Source organism: Macrobrachium rosenbergii, chromosome 4 (genome assembly GCF_040412425.1).
Source record: "Macrobrachium rosenbergii isolate ZJJX-2024 chromosome 4, ASM4041242v1, whole genome shotgun sequence".
Lineage (NCBI taxonomy): Eukaryota > Metazoa > Arthropoda > Malacostraca > Decapoda > Palaemonidae > Macrobrachium > Macrobrachium rosenbergii.
Window position 1 is genome coordinate 21,587,501 of NC_089744.1, and position 14,782 is coordinate 21,602,282.

The following is a 14,782-nucleotide window of genomic DNA, read 5'->3' on the forward strand; positions in this document are numbered from 1 at the left end:
TTGTATTGTGCATTTATTGCAAGAATAAAATTTCCTTAACTAAAAATGATTATTTATTTTTATTCGTAGCTGTTTTCGGTTTCTCTCCAGCTCAAGTAACTACGTAGCTATTAAACAATTAAACAAGAAATATACTAGAGCAAAAGTGCATCACTCCACCAAACAACTTCAACTGTTTCCCTGGTCTTGATTCACTTTTAAACCTTTTACTGTCAATTTCCATTTCATCGCTGAATGACCTCATACGTCCCAGTGCTTGGCCTTTGGCCTAGATTCTCTATTCAATTCATTTCAAGCCTTGACCGCTGTCAGTTTTAAGTTACCTTCTGAATCAGACTTTACAGTAACATACGACATTGGTATTTTGGGGTACGCGCTGTCTCCAGCTTGAATGTTTAGCCTATAAAGTTACATTTGTGACAGCTGGGTAATCGCAGATGCCATTTTTATTGGTTTTACGTCTGGTGGGTGTTCTCCCTTGCATGAGGGTTCATTCAGGCACAAATTCTTTCCTTCTGACTACTTAGATTTATCTGTCATTTAGCAAATTTAAATTCTGATAATTTTTTGGGCAATGAAAGTTACTTTTACTTCTTTCTGTCTTCTGTATGTGTCTTGGATGATGGAATGGTATTGATATTAATGTTAGCGCTACTTGTTAAATACTGAAAAGAAAGGTCTTTGGAAAATGGGTAATCATTAATCTATCTTAGAGATAGACAGATGGCTAGAAACATAAATTTACGTGAAAGCATTTTCTTTTCCTGTTCAGTGAAGCTTGGCTTGTCCTAAAAGGAGAAATAGCAATTTGTGAATAGCATTTGAAGGTAATAATAATAATAATAATAATAATAATAATAATAATAATAATAATAATAATAATAATAATAATAAAACTGCCCTCTCATTTTACATTTTAACGTTAGCACTGATGAGGAACACCGTTCAAATGTTCGAAAGTCTTTGTTTATTTTACATAGTAATATATTTACTACATATCACGAGATTGTGAATCTCTTGGCAATAATAATAATAATAATAATAATAATAATAATAATTGGAAAAACTAGATGCCGAAGTAGCTCCAGGGCTCATGCAGAAAAGTGTGCTACTAGAAACAGCGCACATAGTGAGAAAAGTGATGGACTCCTAAGGAGGCAGGATGCAACCCGGAACCCCACACTATAAAAACCACCCAGTCGAATAGGATGACTGTGATAGACCAAATAATAATAATGACAAGCGCTCTGAGTTACAATGTGAATGAATTATAATGCAAGGTACACAGGTATCTATGGCTAGCCGATGAATTGTAGTTAGTGAGTGGACTGGTACGATGAATTCCTGGTGGCATTTCAGCCTACCTGTCCACCCCACTAATTACAATCCACCCGCCTGCCTGAAATACAAGCGTATCTTGATTAGTTCACTCACATTGTAACTCTCAGAAGATGACCGCCAGAAGGCGAGTCAGGAAATAAGGGAAAATGATAAATCACTTCAATAGAGCGCCTTTTCATTAATCTGGGAAAGGTAACAATAATAATAGTAATGTAGAAAACTAAGTCCACAGTCACGTAACATTTGTTAAAAGTTAAAGTGTAAATAGAGCTTTGAAAAATCTGCCCGATTCTTCTTTAATCTGAGAATGATCAAAGCTCCTAGCATTAAAAACAAAAAGTCAAGCGAAGTTGTTTACAAAGATGAAAAAGGAAACCTGGAATTCAGAGAGGCGATGGTGGATACGTCTAATCACCTCTCTATAATGTTATTAATTTTGATAATAGCAGTAAATTGCTTAATTTTTTACTTATGAAAGATGTCAGGTTTTTAGTGTAGATTTTTCATATTTCTATAAATCGATCACTCTGAATACCTACCAGGTCATGCTGCATCATAATAGTAAAATAATTAACAACGATAAGGCTAATTTCCGATCTCCGTTATACTGTAATTACACTACCACTAAACACTAAAGTCTCGTTCATCATATACGCTATAGATGCACAGGCATTGCAATGGCTATCACCCGGCGGTCGATGAATAATATATATATATATATATATATATATATATATATATATATATATATATATATATATATATATATATATCACACATTACCACAGTCCTTCGTCAGTGGCTTGGAAATAAAGTCGAAACCGGTCTTATTTTTCACCTGTGGTAATGTGTGATAAATGAATCACGTATAAAAGTGATGATAATCATATATATATATATATATATATATATATATATATATATATATATATATATATATATATATTTGACAGTGATTAATGAAACTTATTCTCAGTACTGTCATTGTTCCTGTCTTGGAAGCCTTCATAATTATTATTATCGGTTAATAAATCCACACTGATGTAAGTGTAAACATATATTCAAGAATTTATATGTAACGAGGGCTTTCGAGAACCTGCTTGATTCTTGTCGATCTCGTTATATATATATATATATATATATATATATATATATATATATATATATATATATATATATATATATATATTCCCTTACATTAGTGTGGATTTTTTCACCATTTAAGTGACTCATGTGATTATTATTATTATTATTATTATTATTATTATTATTATTATTATTATTATTATTATTATGAAGTGTTCACTTTATTTATATGAAGTATCCTTTTAAATGTGAAGTAGTTTTGCATTGTTATGATTTTAATGGTAGTAGTAATGACATCAATTAAAGTTTGACTTTTGTTACAATAAAACACCAGGACCATTACTCTAGGGTCGCACTGATGACGTCATACCCTCATAATTATTATGAAAGTAATTACAAGTACCATTTCTGGATGGCAGTACCGCTCCCGCCAGTTCATCATGCTGTTTTTTTTTGGTTAATTATTCATCTCTGATTGTGTTTCATCTCTGATTGTGTTCCAGGAATGGTTGTGAATGGGTTCGTCAACGTTTGCATCACCTCCATTGAGAAGAGATTTGATCTTCGATCGACAGACACAGGTCAGGAAAATATTAAGTGAAAAAATTTCAGTATTTTCCATGTTTATCTACAGTGAATCATTGCTGAGAAATTCTATTTACTCTTCGAATAGATGACACAGGTTTATTGACAATGTATATGGAAAACATAATGAGGGAAAAAGAATGACTAAAATTAAAAAAAAAAAAAAAAAAAAAAAAAACAGCTATTTATTTTTGGTTTTTATCTGGAATTATTTGGCAAAATTCTTTGTACATTTTACCTGTAGCTCTTAAATCACTGTCCCTTTGTTCTCACTGACACTTAATCACCAGACTTGGTTTGGGACTGTAGCTAAGTGCAAAGTGGAAGATAATCACTTAATTTTCTGAATATTCGAACCACTGTAAGTTTTGGATACTGAGCGACATGAAGATTAATTCCAAAGTATCTTTCATTATATCAGCTACAAAGTGAACATGGTATTTTTTTTAATGATGTCTCAGTGCCTACACTGAATGAGGTATTTTGTGACTTATGAGTTTCCTAAGAATTAAAAAAAAATTTTTAATTGTTATCATTTCCATGCTAAACCTCGAAAGCTAAACTTGAAATAATCCAGAGGAGGCCTTTTGATCATCGATAGACATAAAGCCCCACCTTCTTTGTGCCTCTGCCAAGGTTATTGGATTGGATTGGATTGGATTGGATTGGATATAGAATTTAGGCAAAGGCCAAGCACTGGGACCTATGAGGTCATTCAGCGCTGAAACGGAAATTGACAGTAAAAGGTTTGAAAGGTGTAACAGGAGGAAAACCTTAAAGTTTCACTATGAATCAATTGTTAGGAGAGGGTGGAAAGTAAGATGGAAGAAAGATAATATGAATCGAGATACCGTAAAAGGATCGAAAGGGGTTGAAGCAGCTAGGGGCCGAAGGCACGCTGCAGAGAACCTTAAGTAATGCCTACAGTGCACCTACGGGGATGTCAAGGTTATTAACCATTGCAATATTATTTCTTTCAGGTTTAATAGCCGGAGCTTACGATATCGCCTCAGTGCTGTGTTCCGTGCCTGTCTCGTACCTCGGGTCAAGACCTGGCAGCTCAAAGCCGCGGTGGTTAGGTTTAGGGGTTTTTATCATGGGTATTGGGTCTTTCTTCTTCACCGTTCCCCATTTTGCATCGCCCCTCTACGACCCGAGAAGTGGCAGTGATTCTACAGCCAAAGTTCTCTTTTGTTTGAAAGAGGTGAGTAAATAGACTTTAAAGAATTGAATTCATATACTGTGTAATATGTATTACTGCATTTCCAATCGAGATGTCTTTCGTATCTCCATCTGGATACAAGTTTTCATTAAGAGTTGACGGAGTGAATATATCCTAGATTTTTTACGATTATGTGTATTATGTGTATTAATGTTAAGGTATGATAACATTTCCTTTGATTGCACTGTAAGAAAGAAGCCAAAATGCATTTTACTCTTGTTTATTGTTTATTCCAATTTAAAAATTTAAAATTACATAACTTGGAACATTCACGCTTCGACATTAGTAGGTAGTATTGGACAGATAGATATACGTAAAAATTGCTGAATCATTACTTTCTACTACCAACAGGGAAGTAGGAATCCTAAATGCGGTGTTATAGTGGAAGACTGGATTTCTTCCTTTCGTCATATTTTTATATTCGGTCAGTTTTTGCATGGTGTTGGGGCATCGCCCCTGTATACCCTGGGTATCACCTATTTGGACGAGTCGGTGCCAGTCAAAATGTCATCTATGTATCTTGGTAAGTCGTTTTTACTTTATTTTTCAATTTAAATGAATTAAAGTAATGACTTACTCCTGATAATTAAAAACTAAATGTAAAACCCCCAAAAATATTTATGAGCTAATATTGGAGAACTCAAGAATGCTTCCATTTAAATTTCCAGGTATATTCTACGCTATGGCGGTCATAGGACCAGCATTTGGTTATCTGCTGGGCGGCCAGTTTCTCAAAATATATATAGATTCTCCAAAGGTAGATCCTGAAATGTAAGTAGTCAAAAGTAATCGTTTTTTCTTTTCTATTTACATCTGAATGCAGATTAAGGTTACACATTCTTATAAAATTGATCTAACGGTTTAGGATTTTTTTCAACTGATGTCGAAAACAGTTGGGTTAGATTTTATTTTAAAGTTTTTGTGTGAATTAGTATATCACTTCAACAATGGGTCTGGTCAGTGCTTGGACAGGTGACCACCAGGAAATACCAGATCCCATCAGGGCATATGCCTCCAGAACATCTGATTCTCAATGTGTGTGAGGGTAGCAACCTCACCTCAATACATATTTGCTGAAAATTGAAATGGTAGCACCTTCTGGAGCCGTTCTCCCCAAGGGGAAAAAGTGTGTAGATAAAAATTAGGTTGTGTCTTATGAAGCAATCGAAAAGCTTAAGGCAAAGATAATGTAGAGTTCTAGATTTTTTATCTAGAGTTCTAGAACTTATGTAGGAGGAGCAAGTGCCTATTGAACTGCATACGAGAGTCAGCAGTATTCTACATATGATATATTAATCAAATTCAAAGTGAGAGGGAATCATAATCATTGAAATATTGTATTTAGCTTTTGTGCATCTGTCATACTTTCTTTTTTTTATAAGTTAAGAAATAAAATACCATAATGAAAGTTCATATCCACTTGGGACTTAACAGTGATTGAGACTTAGCAATAACTGATAACAGTATTTTCAAGTTACTCTAGTACTTGTCATTTCACTTAATACCATATTACATTAATGTACAGTACTGTATTAAATATGATACAGATTTTTTTATTCAGTAGCAGGTCAGCTTATATGTGATATTCCACGTCGTGCTTTTCAGCTACGGCCTCAACCCCAATAGTGATCTGTGGCTGGGAGGCTGGTGGATTGGATTCCTCTTGTCTGGAGCTATATCTATCCTCATTTCTGGTCCCATCATGGCGTTTCCATCACAGTTACCAGGTGAAAAAAATTTCCGTCTTTTTTTGTCATGTATGATATTTAAGAGCTTCTCTGAAGAAGAGAGGGGTGGATGGGTTGTGGCGACCTTGTTAGGGGCCCAGAACTTATTACAGACGCTCAGAATCCACACCTTGTTTGGGAATTTTTGAGAACCACACTGAGTTTGGAAATTTTTAGTAAAGTTATGCAATATTTTTTTCGTGAATATCATCTACATGGGAGTGGTCAAGATGTCTTATGCTTTGTACATGTCATTGGCCTTATCTGGCAATGTTCTATAGGGTCTTTCCCAAAAATAGGCAGTTATTACTTTTGCCATTTTGTGTGTTTTTTTTTTTTAACAATTAGTGCGAGAAGTAATTTTATAGAAGAGAGAGAGAGAGAGAGAGAGAGAGAGAGAGAGAGAGAGAGAGAGAGAGAGAGAGAGAGAGAGAGAGAGAGAGAGAGAGAAATTATATGAATTAAAGACTTTTTGACCAAAAAATACTTTCAGGTATTAATCCACAATATAGCCTAATACTTGAAAGTATAAAAATTCAATATCGGTATTTCATTCACTCAGTTATTCATGGAATTAATCATTATTTGCATTTTAATTTCACAATTAATGCCCTCCTGGGCCTACATCAACCATGGAGACAAATGAATCCCATTTGCAAAGGCATTCGTGTGGTAGACATCTGTCCCTTATTTTCTGCCTTCTGCTGCATGTTACATTTCACTATTGACACCCCTTCTCCCTTACCTAACCCCCCCCCTCCCCCCCAAAAAAAACCCGTTCCCAGGTTGGCGAGATATTGAGAACAGTTTTTTCTCTTAAGGGTGCTAATTGATTGACTCAACCATCTTGAAGAAATACACCAAGTCAGCATTAAGCATATCTTTTATCTCCTTTATCATTTAAAGTCTAAATCACCAGTGTCGTTCTAGTGAAAATTCTAAGTATCTCGATCACTTCTTCACCAGGTGCTAAAGCAATAAAAGCTGAACGTGTCTCAGAAGCCTACGGGTCTGACGCAGATCCCCCCAGAAGTTCGGGAGGATATGGACGCCTCGGTGATCTTCCAATGGCTGTCAGGATCCTCATTCTAAACCCTACGTTTGTGACTCTCTCACTTGCTGGAGCAACTGAGGGTATCCTTTTGGCGGGATTTGCAACATTCATGCCCAAGTTTCTTGAAAATCAGTTCAGTATGCCTGCCAGTTTTGCCGCATTACTTGTAGGTGAGTTAAACTAGGATTCTAAAAGTATTATACAGTACATAGTTTACACTGTACATAGTGTTAACGTTTATGCAAATTCTCCCTTGGCAATTCTTTATGCCATTATTCTCATTATGACAATATTTTTTAATTTGGCTTCATTAAAACTGTAATTCACATTTAGAATATCCTCGAAATAACTTTTAAATTATATAATTAATTATTTTTATTTGTTTATTTATTTATTTTTTACCTAGGCTTTGTTGTCGTACCAGCTGGTGGTGGAGGAACTCTGCTGGGAGGCTGGCTGGTGAAGAAACTGCAGTTAAGATGTTCTGGAATTCTGAAAATGTGCATAATATTTTCATTCTTCTGCCTTCTCTCCTGTCTCACATTTGTTATTTCTTGTCCGAACATTGATTTTGCTGGTGTCAGCGTTGGCTACAGTAACAGGTAAACACCAATCATAATTTATTGCAAACTTGGTTTTAGTTGTTGGGAGAGCATTGCAGTAAAAAGATTGTTACAACTCGACATTGATATTTGATTTCAGATGAGAGAAAGTCAAGCTTCCCTGTATTTTTTTTACATGTCTTTGAAAGCATTGAATTAGGTCACTGAAGACTTGCCTAGCATTTCAGGTAATGGTAATTTTACTGGCATTCCTCTGAGCATTGTACAGAAGAATAATGATGTTTGTCATTGTTGTAATTAACATCATATTTAGTCAAAATATTGATTACGAGGCCATAGCCATGATTTCCTCCAAGATTCTCACCTGCTATATTGTGCCTATACTATACCTGTGATGGTGTAATGAACCGGTCACCAAGTAGAGTTTGTTAACAATAGGTTCTATATGCTGTAGATACAAGATGTAGCTATTCAAAGAACGGAATTGGTTTCTAATTGATTTAAATAAAGGGAAAAGAAAAATTGTATTAATTTACATTTTACATTTTCATTACAGAACCATTGTACCAGATGTCCCCAATTTGAATGCATCATGCAACAGTGGGTGCAGCTGTGAAGACGTTCCATACGATCCCATCTGTGGTACAAATAATATAATGTATTTCTCACCCTGCCATGCTGGATGCACTGGCATGAATAAGGGTCCCGATGGCCTTAAGGTGAGATTTTTACTGGTTTTTACTTATTTTGTGCTTACAATCTGGTAGACTCTCTCGTCATAAAATTACATTACTGAGAAGTATGTAGGTGCATTTGCAACAAGTCATCACAGGAACACCCTTTTTCTTCATTATCAAATGGATAATTATATGCGGAATGTGTATACAGTGTATATAATGTCTCTTACTTTATGCCTAATACTCATGGAAGTCTTTGCAAGAGAATGATTTCTAGGCATCAGTGCAAGCTATTTTATCTAAATATTGTTGCAATGCAGCAATGTTGTATGAATTTAAAACTGCTGTATTAAAAATTATTTTGGAGAGGGTACTTTGCTGAGGAAAGGGGCATTCAGTATTACAGCTGGTGTTACTGCATCGAGGCAGAGAACGCATCAGTTATAAATACAACGGACTTTACTGAGGCCACCTCTGTACCGTATGACTTGCCTGGAACCATAGTTCAAGATACGAACAGTGAGGATAATGGTGAAGTCATTGACTATGACGGCATTGGTCATAGTTGCCCTTCAGAATGCAATATCCTTGTACCCATCATGTCTGGGTTTAGCTTCATCATATTCTTCATCACCATGGATAAGATGCCTTATGTCCAGAGTACCCTCAGGTACTTTAGGCATTTTATTTCTTAAGATTTAATTTCTAGAATTATAGTTTCGTCGCTTTGGCAAAGCCACACTGTCTTTTTATAGTTTTAGAAAAGCTACTGCTGCAGAGAGCATGGTGTAGATATATAGAGCCATGGTCATTGCTGCTGATCTCAAATAGCCTTATTCTAATGAAATTATATACATACGTGACTCCTTTAATTCAAAGGGCGCTAATATAACTTTATGCCCGTTGAGATTAGCATTTTGAAATTCAGTATTCCAAATGATAGTGGAGGTGAAATATTGTGTCTGGTCAAAATAATATTCTTTTTATTATTTCTATATGCACTGTACATTTTAATTTTCTTTCCCATTCAAACCCACTGTAATTTAACAGCATTGTTATCTCTATCTCTGTTTCATTTGAGGAGAATGTAATTGTGTAACTTAAATTTTTAAGCAAGAATATCAAAGAAACCATTAGAAGTAGACTCAAATACATTGAGAAAAATTATATTGCTGTCTGATAAAATGCTGACGAGTTTATAAGATTTAGTACAGTACATTTGAATTAGTTTTTAAACAGAGAAATAACTCAAAATTCATGGATTTAAATGTCTTAGCCCATTCATCTGAATTTAGACTCAGCAAACCACAATGTAACACATTTCAGATTTCTCAGAAAACTTTATAATTCTCACATTTAAATGGTATGATGACAAGACCAGAGAAGGAGTATACAAACTTAGCCATAGAATATTTGTCTGTGCAGTGGTTCCTGGCCAGAATTTTGTAAGCTAGATATTTTGGTTCTAATGGAACTGAGTTTAAGTAAATTCTTAGAAATTGTTATGACCCTTATACCGTATGGAGGACGTAAAAAATAAATTTCTAGTGCTTCTATTGACTCTGTTGACACTTTAGCTGCTGTCAGACCTAAATTTTTTAATCTGTATGATGTTAATAACTGCAATTCATGTTATAGCAAATTACAGTATGAAGGAATTCTGATGTTTTCTCAGATTTGAAAAGTTAACTTGGACTTGATGAAAAAATCAAGAATGTGTTGCGTGTGACTAATTTGTAAGAATTATTTTTTGTACAACACAAGACTACTACTACACATCATGGTGTCGATGTAGGTGACACCTTTTCCATTAAGCAACTTCCTTGTATACTTAACGTACTAATATTAAAATATATGAACTTACTAATATTAAAATATATGAAGTTAAATTTAATACTTAGGGCACTGTAATCATGCTAAACCAAGCAGTTGCAGTTGAAGCTCACCTTGCATTCAGGTACCAAAGTTAAAAAACATATTTTTTTTACATTTGAAAGGAAATGCTAAGGTTAATTGATTTCAAGTTACTTTACACAGAAAAAACTCACACAAAACAAGGTGAACTTCTGAGCCCTACTTTGTTAATCGTAGCAGTGTACTGTACAAGTATTAAATCTCCTATAGCTCTACAGAAGAGATAAAGTAACCTACGTTAAATGTTCAGTGTCTGTACAGCATAGGGTAAAAAATATTACATTAAAAGAAAGATTATCCTAAAATAATAGATGTTTTTTCAAATAATTATCCCTAGTATCCTTGTATCCTTTTTTTTTTGTTATTTGTAACATGATACATATTGCATAAGAAATACTTTGAACTGCTTCTGAGGAAATATGACAGTCTTATAGCAAGACTTAACAGCAAATAAAAAAAGCTCTACCAGATAATTTTACATTTAGTAATTTTCAAAATTTAGTGGCCATGGCTTTTGCATACAATTATATACTGCATTTCTATTTTAAAGCACAGAACATTTTGTTTTTCTTTAATTCTAACTACATTACCATTTTGTAGTATTTCGTTGTAACTTTGTTTATTGCATATGTATATAATTTGCATAGATCAAAATTATAGAATAGTATCACTTGCTTTTTCCTAATTACCCCCACAGGTATTCACAGGATGTGAGTGTGTGAAGGCACAGCCAATCTCGCCCTATAGTCCTTTCAGCACTACTGCTGCATCTGCCTCAGGTGTGACAGAGGCAGGTGGCGATGCGAGATTGGCCCCTGATTCTGCTCTGAGAGAGAAATGTCCTACGGCTTGCTCACTCATGCCCATATTTTTAGTGATTTTCTTCATAGTTATGATACTTACATTTATCATTAGCTTGCCAGCTTTGGCTGGAACGTTACGGTAAGTAATAGTGTGTGTGTGTGTGTGTGTTTAATATATACATTCACATGTATTGTTACCTCAATACTCAAAAATTAATTCAAATTTTTCTTACAAATAATGATGTAAATTGGATTAATCCAACCTTGACTCCAAAAAATACAAAACATCAAAGCATTTTAACTCAATTACGCTCAAATTTTACAAGCCTAGCATGCGGAAATCGTACACAAATCTAAACACAATAAATAGATGAACTAAATGCAAATTTATTCTCACTATACCTGTGCTTAAGATAATTTATGGCGTAACCATTTTTCATTTATCCAAATTAACAACAATTTCTCAATTTCTTCAGTGGTCTTTGATCTATGTTGTGTGACTGGTTTCATGCCTTTTGCAAACATTAGCTCCTTTGATGGCCTCTTTATACTTTAATATTGAAGAGATTGTAGAATTTGGCATACAAAATTTGTTAGGAAGGTCAGTGACTTGGACACCACTTTCAAATCTTGCTCCGAGTTTTTTTAATCTCTATCATTTTTCTCTTTTTCTATTTGGTTTGCTGCTATCTCTAATGTTCTTAGGCCCCATGATGTTTATTTACACTGAAGTTAACACATAAGTATTAAGCCTTCTGCTTAGTTACTTGAAGTTACTGATGCCTAAGGGGGTTCATCCTTCATTCAGCAATTTTAAGGTGAATGTGGATGACAGTTATTAGGTTAGCATTGCACTATATGTAGAGATTTGCATTGAAGTTCATGTTTTTATTGTGTTATCATTATACATTGTAGGAGGTGAGATATTTCCTTCCTGCGCTGCCTACTTTTTTCAAGCAATTAAATCAGCCTTTTTCTTGTTTTGCAGGTGTGTCCCTGACTCTCACAGATCCTTTGCCCTTGGACTCCAGTGGATAGTTGTGAGACTTTTAGGCACCATTCCAGGGCCAATTTTATTTGGTGCCCTCATAGACAATACCTGCACTTTATGGCAGTCAACATGTGGAAAACAAGGATCATGCAGAAGTTACGATAACTTTTACATGAGTAGGTAAGTGATAATGTAATGCGAGTTTTATCTTTTTTATTGCTGGATGAGGGTAATGAGGTACGGTCAGGTATAGTACTGTTTTATATTTTTATTTGATCTGGTTTTCCCTTTTACAAGACCTCAAGTGATCATTTCAAGTGCAGATTTGAATTGTGTTAACAGTTCATTGAAAGCTAATCAAAACACACCTTGTAAGGCATTCACAAGCAGCATCTCTTATTAACAAGCTCAACAGAAAAAAATGGGAGGGTGGGGATTTTGAATTCCAAAAAAGACATAATTACTAAGCTAGCACATAGACATGAAAGTTCTCCACTTGATTTAGTTTCATTTATACACAATATCGAAGCAAAATGGCTTTGCCAGGCAGACTAAGTCCATCAATGACTAGGAAATGTAGCAGCCTTAATACAGGTAAAGTAATACTGATACTTTAGTTTCTCAACAAATACGTGAACCATATATTTTTCCAACTGCTTATCTTACATTTTTTGTTTCCCAGCCTTTAACAATAAAGTTAGATGAGAGATGTATGATCATATCCCTCATGAGGGTGATATGTCACCACCCAGGATAGCAGAATCACAGCTTTTTATATAGACCCACAGAAATCATTCTACTTACCAAGGCATTGGTGTTATTAGCAGCTTTCTGGAGAAGTGTTTGAACCAGATTGTCAATGAGAAAGTATGTGTTGGCATACATGTGTGAATGGTCCAACCATATACTGTACTACCATAATGTGTAGATCCCCAATTGTTATGGGTATTCTCCTTGAGGATCACTCAATGTTTCAGAACCTATCAGACTTTTAATGTTTCCATCAGTAACTTCAGCTGCAGATTTGAAAAAACTCCAGGTAACCACAAGTGATTTGTCTTGGCCCAAGTCAATGCCTTAGTATAAGATTGTACCATTTGACCCTCAATGGTAAGTGTAACACCTGCATAATGAAAGAAACTATCACAATAAGACACTGGAATAGGGTATATGACTCTAATGCAGTAAGAAGCCGAGATAATACTGTACTTCCAGAAGATATGGGGACACCTAAACCAATCCCTGCAACTTAAGTAGCATAACCATTCACTGTAGGACCATGCAAAAAAACTTATACTCTGTGCCTATATTCCCTGTACCATACAAACTAGTGAGTGCTATTTACGTAACATCTCATCAACTCCCAGATCCTGTTGAGGTGCCATATTACCACACTACCCAATAAAAGAGGCCTTTCATTTCTTCCATTGTAAAACATTGATGCTATGATGAGGTTTTTTGCAAAGCATTTTTGAAAATATTTTCAGGATTTTCAGTTAGAGAAGATGCTTGTGTAAATACATAAGGACATAATATTGTATATCTTTAGACTGAAAGAAATTTCATAAATAGCATTAACAGAATAATGTACACTCGGCAAGGAAAGTGAGGATACAGTTTTTTTAATCTTCGGACATATATTGCTAATTAATGCGACATCTGGCAACTTTAGAAGGGGGAGGAGCTACAGTCTTAATGTGTTTGCTTTTTGCTTGACCTCCTATAACTTTCAATCATATTGTACGGTTCAGAAATCATTGATACTTAAATGCAGTAGTAAGCTTCACAGTATTCGTTCAAGTTGTAATTTGCAGCGGCAGTTCTGAGCAAAATAAACATTTTTCGACATAACCTACGAATTAACCTTACACAAATGAATTTGACACCACAATGAACGGGATGCTTGCGTAATCGGAAACGCGATCTTCCATAATGAAATCAAGAGTTAAATTTGAGCAATGTCCAACGAAAAACATGGGGAACAATAAAGGAACGGATGCAATGTTATGATGAGAGAGAGAGAGAGAGAGAGAGAGAGAGAGAGAGAGAGAGAGAGAGAGAGAGAGAGAGAGAGAGAGAGTTGCTGTTGTGTAAGCCTAGGCCTATATGTAGAGCTACTCATTTCATTTTTTTTTTTTTTTTATTTAGAGATTGAGCGATACTATACTTGTATAGTATGTTTTAGCAATGGAGAGAGAGAGAGAGAGAGAGAGAGAGAGAGAGTTGCTGCTGTGTAAGCCTAGGCCTATATGTAGAGCTACTCATTTTATTATTTTTTCTTTTAGAGAGTGAGCGATACTATATTTGTATAGTATGTTTTAGCAATGGAGAGAGAGAGAGAGAGAGAGAGAGAGAAACTATGGCAACGTCAAGAAACATCCAGTTACTTGTGTTTTGCCGCTACTCCGCACATCATAGAGAACGCTCTTGCAGATTTAAATAGATTTTGTCAACCTACCGTAGCTGTCACATCATTTACTGCCATTAATTCCAGCTGACCTTTAACACCGTGAAATATAAATATGAATGTGTAAAAATTAAATAAATTACCATTACCTCGTATGATGATGCAATAATAAGCCTGTTCATAACGGAATACGAGTAAATATTGCCGTTCTGATAAACAGTACTACACCGAGATATCCCTACACTATCTTTTAGATCTCTATGAACGAAGTCATCTGAGAAATTCTGATTAGTTCGGACATCCATGGTGGTTTTAAGTATCTGAACGTTTTTGTTTTGCAGATTTAATAAATATGATATAATTTGCATTGTATTTTCATATTCTAGAGTAAATTTACCGAGATTATGTGTTT

The 14,782-nt window shown here is 34.9% G+C and overlaps 1 protein-coding gene across 2 annotated transcripts in view; it reads left to right on the forward strand.

The window, feature by feature from the left end:
• Window positions 1-14,782, forward strand: part of Oatp26F (Organic anion transporting polypeptide 26F) — a 192,796-nt gene that overhangs the window by 172,897 nt on the left and 5,117 nt on the right. For both annotated transcript variants that reach the window (XM_067091070.1, XM_067091063.1), the window contains 10 exons: window positions 2,931-3,008; window positions 3,993-4,216; window positions 4,586-4,757; window positions 4,903-5,005; window positions 5,840-5,961; window positions 6,928-7,185; window positions 7,422-7,617; window positions 8,135-8,297; window positions 10,867-11,111; window positions 11,961-12,143. In XM_067091070.1, coding sequence (XP_066947171.1) covers window positions 2,931-3,008; window positions 3,993-4,216; window positions 4,586-4,757; window positions 4,903-5,005; window positions 5,840-5,961; window positions 6,928-7,185; window positions 7,422-7,617; window positions 8,135-8,297; window positions 10,867-11,111; window positions 11,961-12,143 — 1,744 coding nt within the window. The remainder of the gene's footprint in view (window positions 1-2,930; window positions 3,009-3,992; window positions 4,217-4,585; window positions 4,758-4,902; window positions 5,006-5,839; window positions 5,962-6,927; window positions 7,186-7,421; window positions 7,618-8,134; window positions 8,298-10,866; window positions 11,112-11,960; window positions 12,144-14,782) is intronic.